Below are 14,167 nucleotides of genomic sequence, written 5' to 3' on the forward strand. Positions count from 1 at the left end.
AAACCCAAATGAAACATAAGAAACTAGTTTAATTAACAGAACTGAGGCACAAGAAGGATCAACTGGGAAACTCACAGAGCTAATTAATGTCACACTACAATTCTTTGTATAAAACACAGAAAAAAGGCAACTAACAGTCAGTAATAACAGATCAGAGTATTCTTAAAAAACACTCAAATGTACTATTAGAGTATACAAAAAGGAGCCAAGTGAAATTTATTTCAACAACAACACTTAATACATTCTTTAACCTATCTTATACCTGTGATTTAAAAGCCTGTAATTCTGCTTCAAGCTCACTGATCCGATCTTCTTTTTTTTGTAGTAGAGCCTGGGTCTCCTGGTGAACTATAAAATCTTTTTCAAACTAATAAGGAGAGAAATAAAATGAATAGAGTTGTAATCTTCCTGTTCTATGTAGTTTCTCAAGATTCCTTTTGTATTTCATTTTATTCTTACTATTAAACTCACACATTACAAAACTAAGGACGCATACACCACATTTGCTATTCTACTTTAACTTCCCCCGGAGGGCGAATGAAGTTCCAACTCCATTAGTTCTACAAGTCTTTATAAATTGGTATGAAGCAATTAATCCAATTTAAGTTGGAATTGTATAGAGAACTCTAGCTTAAAAAAAAGCTTTTGTAATACAGAGTTGATAAATACAAACAAGCCAATACTTGTTCTCTCACTGTTAATCTTGTTAAAAATATATCATAAATACTATTCAATGCAAGTGCTCAACTGATTTTTGACAGATTTGTACATGAAACTTCAAAATAAACAGCAGGAAGATCTATTTTACTTCACGTACACCTAGGTTTGCACAAGAAACATTCAACTTTCCATTAACACAAAAGTGATCATAAGTTTTTGAAGTTAAAAGCTATTTTCAGTTAGTTTATTCATGAAGCTATTCTGTAGTTCCCTGTGTCCATCTTCTGATCACATAACTTAAGAATTACTTACTTTTCTGGAAAGTTCTGAAGCCCTCTCTTCACATTCTTCTAATCTTGCTTTATCTACACAAATATCTTTAAAAATAAACAAATAAACATAACTTGTACATATATGGGGACACAAGATTCTCAGTCATATACACAACTTTAACTTGCTTTTTGACACATACAAGAAAAATACGATACCATAATAATTTCAAACAGTACTTACCTACTAAGTGACTGAAATTTATATCTAATCTTTTACGATATGTGAAATCTGGGTCTGTTCCACTTCGATGCAACACTATCTGGGACACACACTCTTCAATTAACTTGAAATACTGTGGACTAAAGAGAGAAAGGTAATATCATTTATTTATTAGCATATACTTAAAACACAGTCTATGCATACCGTAAAACCATTTGAACTGACTTTCTTCCAGAGAGGATAGATGGAAACACCAAATGAATTATTTGATTTCTTAGTAGAGGACAAATATGCCTGACAGTGAACCTATCGATAAGCCATTCTTATATAACATTTATCCTTCTAAGCAACTACAGAAAGAAGAGGCTCCTCCTTCCTTCCAGCTAACAGGAAGCAAATCTGTTCAGCTCTCCCTTTGGCTTCTTCTGTCTCTGTGGCTAATGGAACTTCGGCTGCTTTGCAGCCTTGCTTCACCAAGAGGAGTGAACTGCTCAGAAACTCCCAGTCGTGGCACAGCTGGGTCACTTGTCCAGAGCACGAAAAATGTGAATTCAAACCACCCCAGGTAGAAGAGGCCTCGCACAGAGGTACCCCTGCCAGGTAAGCACTTTCAGACATCATGGAAATATTAGTTTGCCTTCCCCTCTCTGTCCAGTTTATGTCTGGTTGCCCCAATGTCTCTTCAAAAGGCCACGAAGAGTATTTTGAATAAAAAGCACACCAGCTTTAAGCATACACCTTAACCATCACCCTGAAATTTATTTTGACAAATTTACAAGAAACACTAACATGTTCACACCAAATTATAACTTGCAGAGAATATGCTATTCCCAACAGAACAATTTACTTTAAATTAAACATGTTCAGATTTACATGAAGAAATGCACTGCTGTTCATAATGCTTTCTGTCATTTGGCTGACACATGTCACAAGATTACAAGGCTGCTGCCACAATAGAGCAGGACTTCTAATCTTATACTGGTAGTCAATAACCTTCAGATTTCAATAAGGAAAGTATTCTAGATGCATACATAATTGTATTCTAAGCAGGAGAGACAAAAACGCACAGATCACTCATTCAGAAGTGACTTTTCCCCCCCCCTTTTTTTTGAACAAAAGGATATTTATGAATTGCAGTCTGCACTGAAAAATATTAAACTGTATTAGCTGCCAAACTTTTTAGAATAACTATTCTATTAACAACTACAACATAATCAAATTCACAATTAACATTTACCATTAAACATACCGTACAAAATAATCATTTCTTATCAGCAAAAGATGTTGGAGAATAGAAAGAAAATATCCTTCCGCACTAGTGTCCTTAACTGTATTCCACACCATGTTGTAAACATCATTTACTTCAGTAAAAGAGTTAAGGAAAATTGCAGTAAGGTCTTTTTATTTTTTTTTTTTCAGTTAAATGTTGACCAGTAAGTTTTTAAACAAAAATTGTATCACAAAAATATCCATTATATATATTATTTGTACATATTTCTCTTGTTAATGACAGAAAGGATATTCTAGTTCAGATCTAATATCTTCTAAACGATGGGAGAACTCAATCATGTCCTCTTCCTTATGCTCATTGAAGACTTTCAGCTGAATATCCAGAGCTTCATTCTTTATACATTTCAATTTCTGCAAAGAAAGAACAGTGAAAAGGCTGGAAAAACTCCCCACGTAAATAAATCCTACCTTTTTAATAGCTTCCATAAGTCTGTTCTTTTGAAGTTTAAAGTTACAAGAATACACAGGTTTAACTAAATAGTAAAAAGCCAAACATGGCTTCAATATGGCTTAGCTAGTATCTCCACAACAGTCTGCTGCATGTTCTTGTTCATTCAAGTCCTAAAAGGTTGAGGAATCAGCATAAACTCCAGGGAATTCACTTTATCTTTTCATTCTTATGTTACGTTTGAATCCCATATCTAACTGCTCCCTCTCAGACTTAATAAAATGCCACTGAGAATAATTTATTAAAACTTGTTCTCCCATTCCCCCTCTCAAGCTCAAACAGTGGAATAATTTAAACAGAAATGCAAACAGAGACTAGGAGACGCTTACTGGCAAGATCTCTTTCAATCCACTGCGCATGAATTCGTTTCTGATGTGAAGCCTAAAATCCAAATCATCTGGAGATGTAACAAGAGCATTGATGAGCTGCATACAAGCTACCTACAACAGAGGACAAAAATGAACTATTTCTCAGCATCTCTTGTTTTCAGTACAGAGTTAAAAGCAGATAATGAACCACTTGAAGAGCATTCCACATGAAGTCCTGCCTAATTATCACACCATTGAGATCTTATAATTTAAATACTTAAACTTATCAGCCATATAAGCTGTGGATATTATACACTAACCACAAATTTCCTTAGAAAGTGATTATTTCCTCTCATCCCACTGAATTTTGCCATTTAACGAAAACAGCAGGTTCATTTAGGACATAGGAAGTATAATTGATAAGCATAATTAAACATTAACTTTTTAGATAGATAAGTTCAAATATACATTTATTTATACATGCAGATATAAAGTTAATGACATAAAAATGGTAAAGCCTAAAGTCTGGGTGTATAGTTAAAAATATTAGATGACAAAACTAAAAACTTCAGTTAAACTGAAACTTAAGAACAACATTTTTTAAAAAAAAAATCTTCCTTACTAAGAACTGCAGAATCTCAGTGTTTCACAGAGTACTTGATGGGAACCCGTAGATCATGCTTGAAAGCTCAAATATCAGGACAATTACAATGCAGAAATTCATCAAATTACACATATCTGTGATGTGAAGTATTTAGGTACAAAATTGTTTCCATTTTGTTTCCATATTGTCTTTTGCTCTTAAACTACAACATAGGTCACCATTTTTATTAGGCAAATTCTATCTGTTACAAATTCACCAAAATAATAATAATAATAATAATAATTCAGTCAAACATAAAACTAGGGTAAGGCAGACAAAAAAAAAATAAGGGGTAATTTGCAAAAAAAGTTTAGAATGAATACATCTCCTTCCAGCCCCACTCACCTCCAAAATAAAAGAAAATAAATAAAACTAAGTAGTGCAACAGGAACTGTAGAGCTAGTAAAATATCCTGGCGTAAATCAGAGTAATTGGAAAAGAAAAAAAAAGGCCAAAGCAACACTTAAGCTCATAAAAAGAGTTTAAGTAGAACTTAAGGAGAACTACATGGTTGTGAAAGGAATTCCCATGGTAGAACACTTGGGGACAGACAGGATCTAGCACAAGTTGAAGGGGTGGCAGAAAAAAATCTTAGGAAAAAAAGAACATAATTGGATGTCATATCAGAAAGCTTTGAAGGAACTCGGGCATAAAGTAACTTTAGTACACATTGCAACTCTAAGTTGGCAAAAGACTACTACTCTTTATGAAAGCTTTCATGGCATCATGGCAGATCCGGAAAACTACAAGTATGTTCCCTTGAGAAAGCTCTTGTCATATTTGCAAATTCCTTTAAAATCTCTCTTCTCTGTACAACCTGCTACAGTGGATTCCTCACCTTTGTAGAGCTAATCAGAACCATAATGACTCTTCTTCCCCACCAAATCTGTCCTATTTCCTTAAGTTAACTGTAATTCAGTTTTGTTTAGTCTTTAGAAACTTGAAAGTTTACTACAACATATATTTGTTCAAATAAAAAAGATGAACCTTGTGTTTCTACAATATGCCATTTGTAAAAGTTAATTTCATATTTGGTTGCTACTGTTGTATTGACATTATGTTAACAAGAAGAGTTGCTAACCTCAAAATATGAGCAGTAGAAATATCAAAAATAAATAAAAATAATCTTTAGACTTACCTATATCCAAAACCTCATACAGCAATAGAAAGAGTATGGGACTCAGCCTCTTAAAAAACAGACTGAACAAAATCTTCCACGTATTGTCTTAACAGCACTTTGTAGAGAATTAAGACACTCATGCTATAAAACCAAGCATTTCTGTCCATGGGACTCTCTCTTCACATGCAATAATTGTCTATCATGATAGTTTAAAAACTCTGAACGTGGCTGCAGCCTGGTAACGCAGTAAATATATGTTATTACAGTGGTATTTTTACCAGCAAGAGACTACAGGCTTTGGCAGTAGGCTAAGGACACCAGCCTGCAGACCTTTAGGCTTTGCTGAAACTCGGCTCAGCCTGCCAGCACCTCTGCTCCGGCTTATTTGCCCGCAACAGCAGTTGTCTAATGACTGAATGATTGCAGCTCCACTTACTTTAGATTTTGCTTAGCTTGGAGAAGTCTGCCTTATATACATTTCTGTAACTACTAGATAGTAATATTATGCCAAACAAAAACACAGCATAGAGCAGCACGGGCAGAGAGATGTGTAAATAATAATTTTAGGCTATAAATAGTTTGGTGCAGATTAACACTACGTTCTTGGCTTTGAGTATGCCTTCCTTAAGCTCATAAGCTGCATAAATTTGCAGTGCAACAACTTGGTGGAGAAACTGGCTAGTCTAGTCTGTAACTTGGACCCAACATGTGGTAGAGTATGCAGGCAACCTAAACTGTTAAAATTCAGTGCATCTGTATCACAGAAGATATTCTCTTATGCTCTAAATAGGGTTGTATTCTTCATTCTTAAACCTTTCTGTACGTGTTTTAGTACGGGTCTACTTTACCAATCACTTTATCAGTATTTGCATTTTTCTTCATCGGGAATGACAAATATTTTGGTGTACTGCCTCTAATTTTCACTTTGCTTATTTAGCTGAGATTTGTTACACCATCACCGTTTTTTGTGGTTTCTCTCTTGAATATGAATCTTTGATTGCATTTTATTTTCTCGACACAGTTACTTCAACTATTCCAATGTAGTAGTTCAGCATATAAACTCCACACCTGCACTCCTTTTGACATTATTGAGGTATTTCACTGCTCAGAGACTTCACTGGTCAGCGCTGTCATGCACTCAATATTAAATGTACATCAAGCATACTGCAAGGTTGCAGTTACATTTCACAGGAGGTGAAACGCCATATTGCTCGATTACACCAGAACAGTAACTCTTGTTAGGGTATAAGACGACAAAGTGTTACTGGAAAAAAAAAGACACGCAATCACACAATGAGGTTTGAAGGGACCTGTACAGATCATTTAGTCCAACCCCCCTGCTCCAGCAGGGACACCTAGAGCACGTGGCACAGGGTGGCATCCAGGCAGGTTTGGAAGATCTCCAGAGAAGGAGACTTCACAACCTCTCTGGGCAGCCTGTTCCAGGGCTCTGTCACCCTCACAGGAAAGAAGTTCTTCCTCACATGGAGGTGGAACTTCCTGTGTTTCAACTTAGGCCCATTATCCCTCATCCTGTCACCGGCCACCACAGAGAAGAGCCTGGCCCCATCCTCCCTACAGTCACCCCTCAGGGTACTTGAACATGTTGTTCAAATCTCCTCTCAACGACCCCTTCTCCAGGCTAAATAGGCCCAGCTCGCTTAGTCTTTCCTCATAAGATAGATGCTCTCCTAAGCAAGGAATCAGCATTTGGCACATGATTTGGTTTAGAGGATCAACAAATGTAATCAGATACTAAACAACATATGCTACATGGAAAATTCTGATAAGAACAAACTACGGTTTTGTCTTTGATGGAGCAATGCAATGTAGACGCAAGGATGTCTACAGATACAGTTGCTGCTAAAATATTTGCTATTTTCATTTGCCAAATCAAAAAGGTCCATGTGCACATGCTATGCAAACATAACAGAGACAAGATACCAACGTGAGAAGTAAGAGCTGTAGCACTTTAAAAGGACCGTTATTCTAGTATTTGAATCAAATTCACTCAAGCAGGAAATTTGCAAGGCTGATTATAACCAGAACATGTTTTTCTTTTTGTAGGATAAACAAGAAAAAAATACTGACTGGATTGTGTTCACAAAGTGTTCCTAATGGAATAAAAAACAAAACGATAGTGAAAATTCCAAAGAAAGGTCTACAAACAGCAGCATCAAATAAGTTGCAGAGGTAAAGCAAACAAGCAGTGCCTTGCTTAAAACCACGATTGAGTAATTTGTTTCATGAAATTAAAAAAAGAAAATTTATATGTAACAGTATACAATACTTAATTCCAACATTACCATAATAACGTAAAATTTGTTCACTCAGAAGTTAGATTGCCACAAGAGAGGACTGTTTAACGAACTGTAACTGTAAGGAAAAATGTCTTGAATTCTACTAAAACAAGAAACAATTTTGTGAACATTAACATTTTAGTAGCACCAGAAATCAGTGCAGTTACATTTTTGTAACTGGGAAAAAAGAAAAAAAAAAAAAAAAAAAGGCAAGAAAAAGCAGAAATGCCCCCTTTAAGTTTGATGAACAACATCACAGCAGCTTATTGAAAGCTAGTCTTAACCAGCTGCTTGGGGCAAATTCTAGAGTAAAGACACTTTCTAGCACTCTAAAGTTTGTAGGTAGGAGAAACATGTTAATCTTGCCCTATGTGTGAAGCTAGGTCAATAAAGCCTCAGCACGTTTAGGACAGTTAACAGTGTCTGCATAAGGTGCAAGAACGAACTTAAGTCAAGAGTGCTCCCTGCAGAAAAGAGTACAAGCTTCAGACACCTATGCTTAGATGCCTACATAAAGACAGACATATGCATGAAGCTACATGCAAGGTTACATTTCTGTTCTTATTAGTCAGTAGCCAAGTAGGCTCTAAGAGCAGGTCAGATCTTCCCTGTAATGCACACTGAGTGACTGGTGCCTTCTCGGACACATCGCCTTTCTGGACTAGGAGCTCGATTTACTGTCTTACAAGTGAGCACGCAGTACCATTTACAGCAGCTTTATCCCACTCAGTTTCCAAATGCAGGTCCAGACGGGTGGGCATTTCCTAAATGACCCAAGTCATGTGTCAGTTCCCTGCGCTACATGAGAACTTAGACTTTTCACTTGTTTATTGGAGCGATAGCTGGCCTACTTGCAAACTAAATCCTACTTGTGGCATCTTATTTTGCTAAAGATTTGTTCTTTGCAAGTAATTTAGCGAGCTTGCCCCTCGTTTTGTTGAGTTCCATTGGTGTCTAACTGTTCAGTAAGGATGTTTCCTTCAAAAGAAGGAGGGAAAAAAAAAAAAGCCTTCATAAAATATATGATCAAGGATCAAAAGTAAGTAAACAAAGTCCTAAGGTCCAGAAGTTAAGGTGAGATCCGAAGAACATCTTATGTTCAGCACAGGCACTTTAGATCAGTACACTGTAGATGTACATTAATTGAAGAGAAAAAACACACTGGTACCAGACTTTCCATTAATCAGAAGCAGGGCAGATTCAAACACAAAAGCCAAAAAGTCACAAACAAACTCCCTTGTAAACACAGAATGCCAAATTAGCTAGGGCATCAGACTTTGATCAGTCTTTTTTTTGTTTTTGTTTTTTTGATTAAAAAGATGGAGATTGGTGCCATTTCTTTAGAAAAGACTATACAATGAAATCCTTTTCTTAAAATAATGCTACACCTGCCTAGCATTTCGGAACTAAAAATTTTCCGAATACTCAAATACAGATTGGTATTTACAATTATTAAGATCTCAGACCTAACAGTCCAATGAATTTGCTCCACGCTTCTAGAGGGTGGCTACTAATTACATCAGAAATAACATGCTACTACCTTCACTACCTATTCACCAAGTCGATCATAAACAGAGTATAAATGAGCCTTCCAGGTTCCCCAGCTGAACCTGGGGAATCTGAATGCTGCAAAGTGTGGACTAAAGAGTAAAGCAAAGGGTCCACAGAACTACTACTTAAGAAAGAAACAGCTATGGGCAGTTTTCTACATTTACTCAAGCGTGTGTTTGTACCTATGTCCATACTACAATTCCAAGGCATATCCACTCATCTCTGATATCTCTAATTAGGCAGAAATTGAATAATTTCCCAAATGCAACATCATTCCTTGATAATCCTCAAAGTACATGAAATGGCTAAAAATACAAATGAAGCTTTTGTTGCCAGCTCTAAGTATCAGCTCTTGGGATATAGAAGCCAAAGGAGACAGAGTCATTGCTTGCATGCCAGGTAAGAATGGCTGAACTGACAGTTCAACAGCTTTCTTTTACACCAAGTTACCTTTGATAAAATTCTGTGAGCAGTCTGACAGTCTTGAATTTTTCAGTCATGGACACAAGGAGGCAAGTTCATGTACATATCAAAAAAATGGCATTCTGAACATTTGAAGGATGACATCTACTGAGGTAATACGAGGTTTTGGGCAGAGAGGTAAATGAACTTCCAAAGAAGTCTGAAATGCTTGTGAGCAAAAATTCTGGGCAAGTCCTGAAAGTTGACATGTCCGTAAAAAGTCCCTTGCATTTACTTTCTTTACGGGAAAAAAGAAGAAATCAGGCAGTCAAAGTTTCAATGCCCTTACCCATTAGAAGGAAGAGAGATGGGATAAGGCCTCACTAAAAGTAACTCTAATAATTTGGAGAGAAGGGTACAGGAAAAAGGAAGCATATTTCTGGGGGTTTTGATCATGGTTGCCTGAATTTACCCTATATTGACCCAGATGGCAAAAATACATTGAAGGGGGTTAGGGTAAACACTATGAAATAAATTTACACTATGAAATAAATTTACACTATGAAATAAATTTACACTATGAAATAAATCAGTTTCATTTCTAGGATTCTATTAAAGATTGTTATTAAAATAAGAGCTGAGAATTCTAATGTTTTGATATACTTGAGACTGTCCATTAAAGTTCAGAATCCATGAACATTATCAAAAGATTCATCATCAAAAGATCTCAAGACAAATGATGGAGATGTCCTGTGAACCAGTTTCACAAGGTAGCTGGTTCACCCAAGAGCCGGGCGATGAGAGGCAGTTCTGTACAACCCTGAAAGCTGTGAAAATAGATGTCTATTGGTAAAATAGGTAAAAATCTGAATAGTGGGATCTGTGATGAATGAAAAAAGCTGTAACAAACAATCTGACAACCAGTACCCATGTTACATGTTATTGAAAGATAACTTTAGTTGAATTCTATCCAAGTAGGCTCAAAAACACACCATCTTGCCTTGAGGAGGTGAGAAATTGCAAACATTATTCATGTCTTCTCACCACCAGGCAGTCTTACAGGCATATCCTAAAACAAAGATCCTTATGTCAGTCAGGGACAGACATAGTCAAGGCTGGAAGTCCTTCAAGTAGAGTCTAACAGAAGGGATACTGCAAACACATAGCGCTGATTCTGATTTCAGTACAAGAATATAATTTACACGAGCTGTGGATTTCAAAACAGGAAAAGATACTAAGGGATGCATGCCCAAACCAAAGCACATTGTTGTTATGAATACAGCTTCCAGCACATTCAGTATATGATAAGTGAAGAGAGGCTCTTTAGAACGTTAAACAGTAGAATAAATCTTGAACTGATAGTAGTTAGACCTACCACAAACTAAACAGCTATAATGCAAAGATGCCACAGAGATAAGGCAACAAGCATCTTGCAGATTAAGTCAACTCGTTTTCCTCACTAGGTGAAGGGCACAAACCCTGTTGCTGGCACCCATTTTGAATTTAAACTTTTGGAGAAACATGTTAATATTTCTCACATTTAGGAGAGAGAGGAAAAAGAAGAAAAAAAAAAGAAAAAAAAAGTATCTGGCCTCTTTGCTGTAACAGAAATTTTTGTAATTTCAGACATTGGTTTGAACACTATCCAGAGACTGATGACACCCTAGAAATAGGAAGGCAACTGAATGAAAGGAAGTTAACTAAAGATGGAAATGAATTACAGATTAAAAAAAAAAAGATTGTCTAGAGAGCCTTATAAACCACCCTCAACTCTAATACTTGCTAACTCTAATACTTACTTATCTAACCAAGATATCAGACACACTACTGTTCTACATATTATACTAATACTACATATTACCAAAAGAAAAAAAAAAAAAAAAAGAAATAGTTTCCTCTGGCAATGATGCATACTGAAAGATAATGCTACCAGTGGACAGATAAGACTTTTTTCCCAGTTCCAACTGAGAATCTGGAAGAGGCTGGCACGTGCTGCCAGAACAGAACAGGAGCTACAGTCACCATCTCCAGCAGTTTAACCGCTTGTTTGAGGAGCAATGATGAAAGAGCATGAGAAGGCGGAATAGTTCACTTAATTCTACAAGAAGAACTGGGCAACTCACTTGTTCTTTGGTCTTGTACACATCAAAATGGGTTATGTCAAAAGAACAGTATTTCCTGCTTCCATGGTTTGCATAACTACAGTAAGATGCTCCTTCGGTTGCCACCATAAGTATGTAAAATATAAGACTAAGCACAGACATAAAATGAATTTTATTTACTTTGAGAAGACCAAAACCTCCAGTATTATTCCTGGCTGTAATTATCTTTTTGAAACTAGAGATCACCAGCCTTCTGTTTAAACCAAAAGATATTTGAGTTGTCTTTCGATAATTTGGGGATTTAAGAAAGGGAGAGTATCCTTTGTTTTCAGCAAATGCAAAAAGTAGACAGAGCTTTCACTAAAAAATGTGTGTGTATATATATATATATATATATATATATTCTCATATACTCAGCCTTCAAATAGTAACATTGGTCAATTCAGAGTGAAAAGGTCAGTTGTCAGTGTCAAACTGAGTTGTCACAAAGCAGGCCTTTATGCTTCAAGCAGACAATCAAACCAAGTATGCCAAATAACTGACAACTGTAAAATTTTGTCTCATTAAAATACTGTCAAATTAAACACTAAGTCAGTGTCACTTTTAGAAAAGTTTACAGTTGATTCACACATAGAACATTGATTTTTCTAGTTAAAAAATAAATCTAGCATTCAAAAACATTGCATAACATCTGAAAAAACACACAGCTTTTTACTGAAAGTGTTTAAATGTTTAAATCAAAAAAAAATGAGTTGCCACAGTAAACACAGTAAATTAAACAATGAAATACAACCTTTTTTTTAGGAACAGTAGAGTAATGATCTAAATAAACCAAAATTCATGTATTTAACTATTGCAATTTTTACAACTGGAATGAACTTCAAAGACAGTTACCGTCTACATGAGAGCATAACAAAATACCAAATGTAGATATTGGAGCACTGTAAGAAGCCATAACTAGCAAAAGAGTGCTTGGTTGGTATCTGAAGCCTAATCCTCAGAAAGACAAAACGCTGTAGCCACACAACCAAGAACATGGATGGAGGTTTCTGTTCCGATCCAGGTATCTCATCGCACCACAGCACAGAGTTGAGCATCACCATAAAAAGCAAGCCTGAAAGGGGTCCTATTTATAAGAATGATCCAAACTGTTAGAAATGAACAGACACGGCCTCCCTCCGTTCATACTGATGTCTCAGCTATCAGTATTGGTATCTGCCTATTTTAAAATATCTCTTTTTATCTATAATGTTATTCATATCAGGAAGAAAGGACTATGAAGATGACTACAGGATTGGAGCATCTATCCCGTGATAAAATCCTAGTTTAGAGAGCTGGAACTGCTCAGCCAGGAGAAGACTGAGGGTGGGTGGGTGATCTTATCAGTGTGTAGGTATGTGAAGGGAGGATGTAAAAATGATGGAGTCAGATTGGATGGAGTCAGACTCAGTAGTACCCAGCAATAAGATGAAAGACAACGGGCACAAACAGAAACACAGGAAACTCAATCTGAACACAATAAAACAAACAAAAAAATCTCTTTACTGTGAGGATGACAGAGCACTGGAACCAGATGCCCAGAAAGGTTGTTGAATCTCCTTGCCTGGAGATCTGCCTGGACATGGTGACCCTGATGGACTATGACCTCCAGACATCCCATCCAATGGCAGACATCCTGAGATTCTGTGAAAGCTGGCCATAAATATAAAGTTAACTATCTACATCAGTAGTAAAACTAATTTGAGCATTTGGACTTTTGTCCAAAATCACACGGTTCTGAAGGTCTGACAGTCTACCATCTCCAGGATGCTAGCATAGGGAGTAAAAAAAAAATCAACTAAAAAGGAAATTAAGTGAACAGCATTCTCCCCTCAAACCAAACGAAACAGAATTCCCAGAGTAGAAAATAAGTATATGACATAATATATTTAAAATCAATACTAAAGATGTGCACCGATTCCCACAAAAATACCAAAAGGTAGAATTCCACTGTTATTAGAAATTTATGTCAAGTCTGGGAAATGCAGGTTTCAAAGCTCTGAATTCCTGGATCTCTTTTTTCCCCCTTGCAGTCTACAATTTCCTTCTACAGGCTTTTTTCCAACCCCAGCATAACTAGAGATCGAAGTTTTTCTTTCTCTCAATTCTAATTGTAGTCTGAGCCCTAGATAAAGCTCCCAGTCACGGCTCAAAAACAAAATTTCTCACAGCAAAGTTCTCCTTCCAGCCCCACTCCAGCCTTGCCAGCACAAAGTCTCCCGTTTGACTCTAACGGCAATCAGTGTGATTTTGAATATATGAGTAAAAGGCATTAGTAGAAATTCAAGTATATATACACCCTTATGTATATGTGGATGTATATTTGTGTATGTAAAAAACCTGCACTATCACAATATCAGCATCTTCCAAACTAAACCAATTTCAGGATGATATACTTTAAAAAAGTAAATAAAGCATTTGAAATGAACACACATTTCTAGCTAATACAACGTACTAGGAAGGAGTAAATGGGAAGTCTTCCTGACCCTAAATTACAATCTGAAGTTCCTAAGGCACAAAATTTGACTATAACCATTGATAATGGAGAGCAATAAGCTTTACAGGCATTTTCACCAAGTCTCGAGAGGAAAGAGAGAAAAAAAAAGAACAAGAGAATCCAAAAATTCTTTGATTTGATATTCATACATAACATCAAAAGAGCAGTGTTATAAAACCACATACACATGTTGAATTTGTTAGTTAACAAGATTAATGAAAATCTTGTTTTCAGGATCACCTTTGTCCCAGCTATCAGCTCACATGGCAAATTCAACCACAGCCATTTATTCCTCCTGTGAGGAACGTAAGTAAG

General features: G+C 36.3%; 1 protein-coding gene across 1 annotated transcript in view; it reads right to left on the minus strand.

Annotated features, from left to right (window-relative positions):
- The window catches only part of DIAPH3 (diaphanous related formin 3), a 140,098-nt gene that overhangs the window by 97,318 nt on the left and 28,613 nt on the right, over positions 1 to 14,167 (minus strand). The window contains exons 9-14 of the mRNA XM_088534125.1: positions 3,220 to 3,330; positions 2,675 to 2,793; positions 2,402 to 2,518; positions 1,174 to 1,292; positions 973 to 1,037; positions 263 to 367 (exon numbers count right to left, since the gene is read on the minus strand). Of these exons, the coding sequence (XP_088390251.1) occupies positions 263 to 367; positions 973 to 1,037; positions 1,174 to 1,292; positions 2,402 to 2,518; positions 2,675 to 2,793; positions 3,220 to 3,330 (636 nt within the window). The remainder of the gene's footprint in view (positions 1 to 262; positions 368 to 972; positions 1,038 to 1,173; positions 1,293 to 2,401; positions 2,519 to 2,674; positions 2,794 to 3,219; positions 3,331 to 14,167) is intronic.

This window comes from Tinamus guttatus, unplaced genomic scaffold (genome assembly GCF_059628265.1).
Source record: "Tinamus guttatus ecotype Peru unplaced genomic scaffold, ASM5962826v1 Tinamus_guttatus_pri_ptg000544l, whole genome shotgun sequence".
Classification (NCBI taxonomy): Eukaryota; Metazoa; Chordata; class Aves; order Tinamiformes; family Tinamidae; genus Tinamus; species Tinamus guttatus.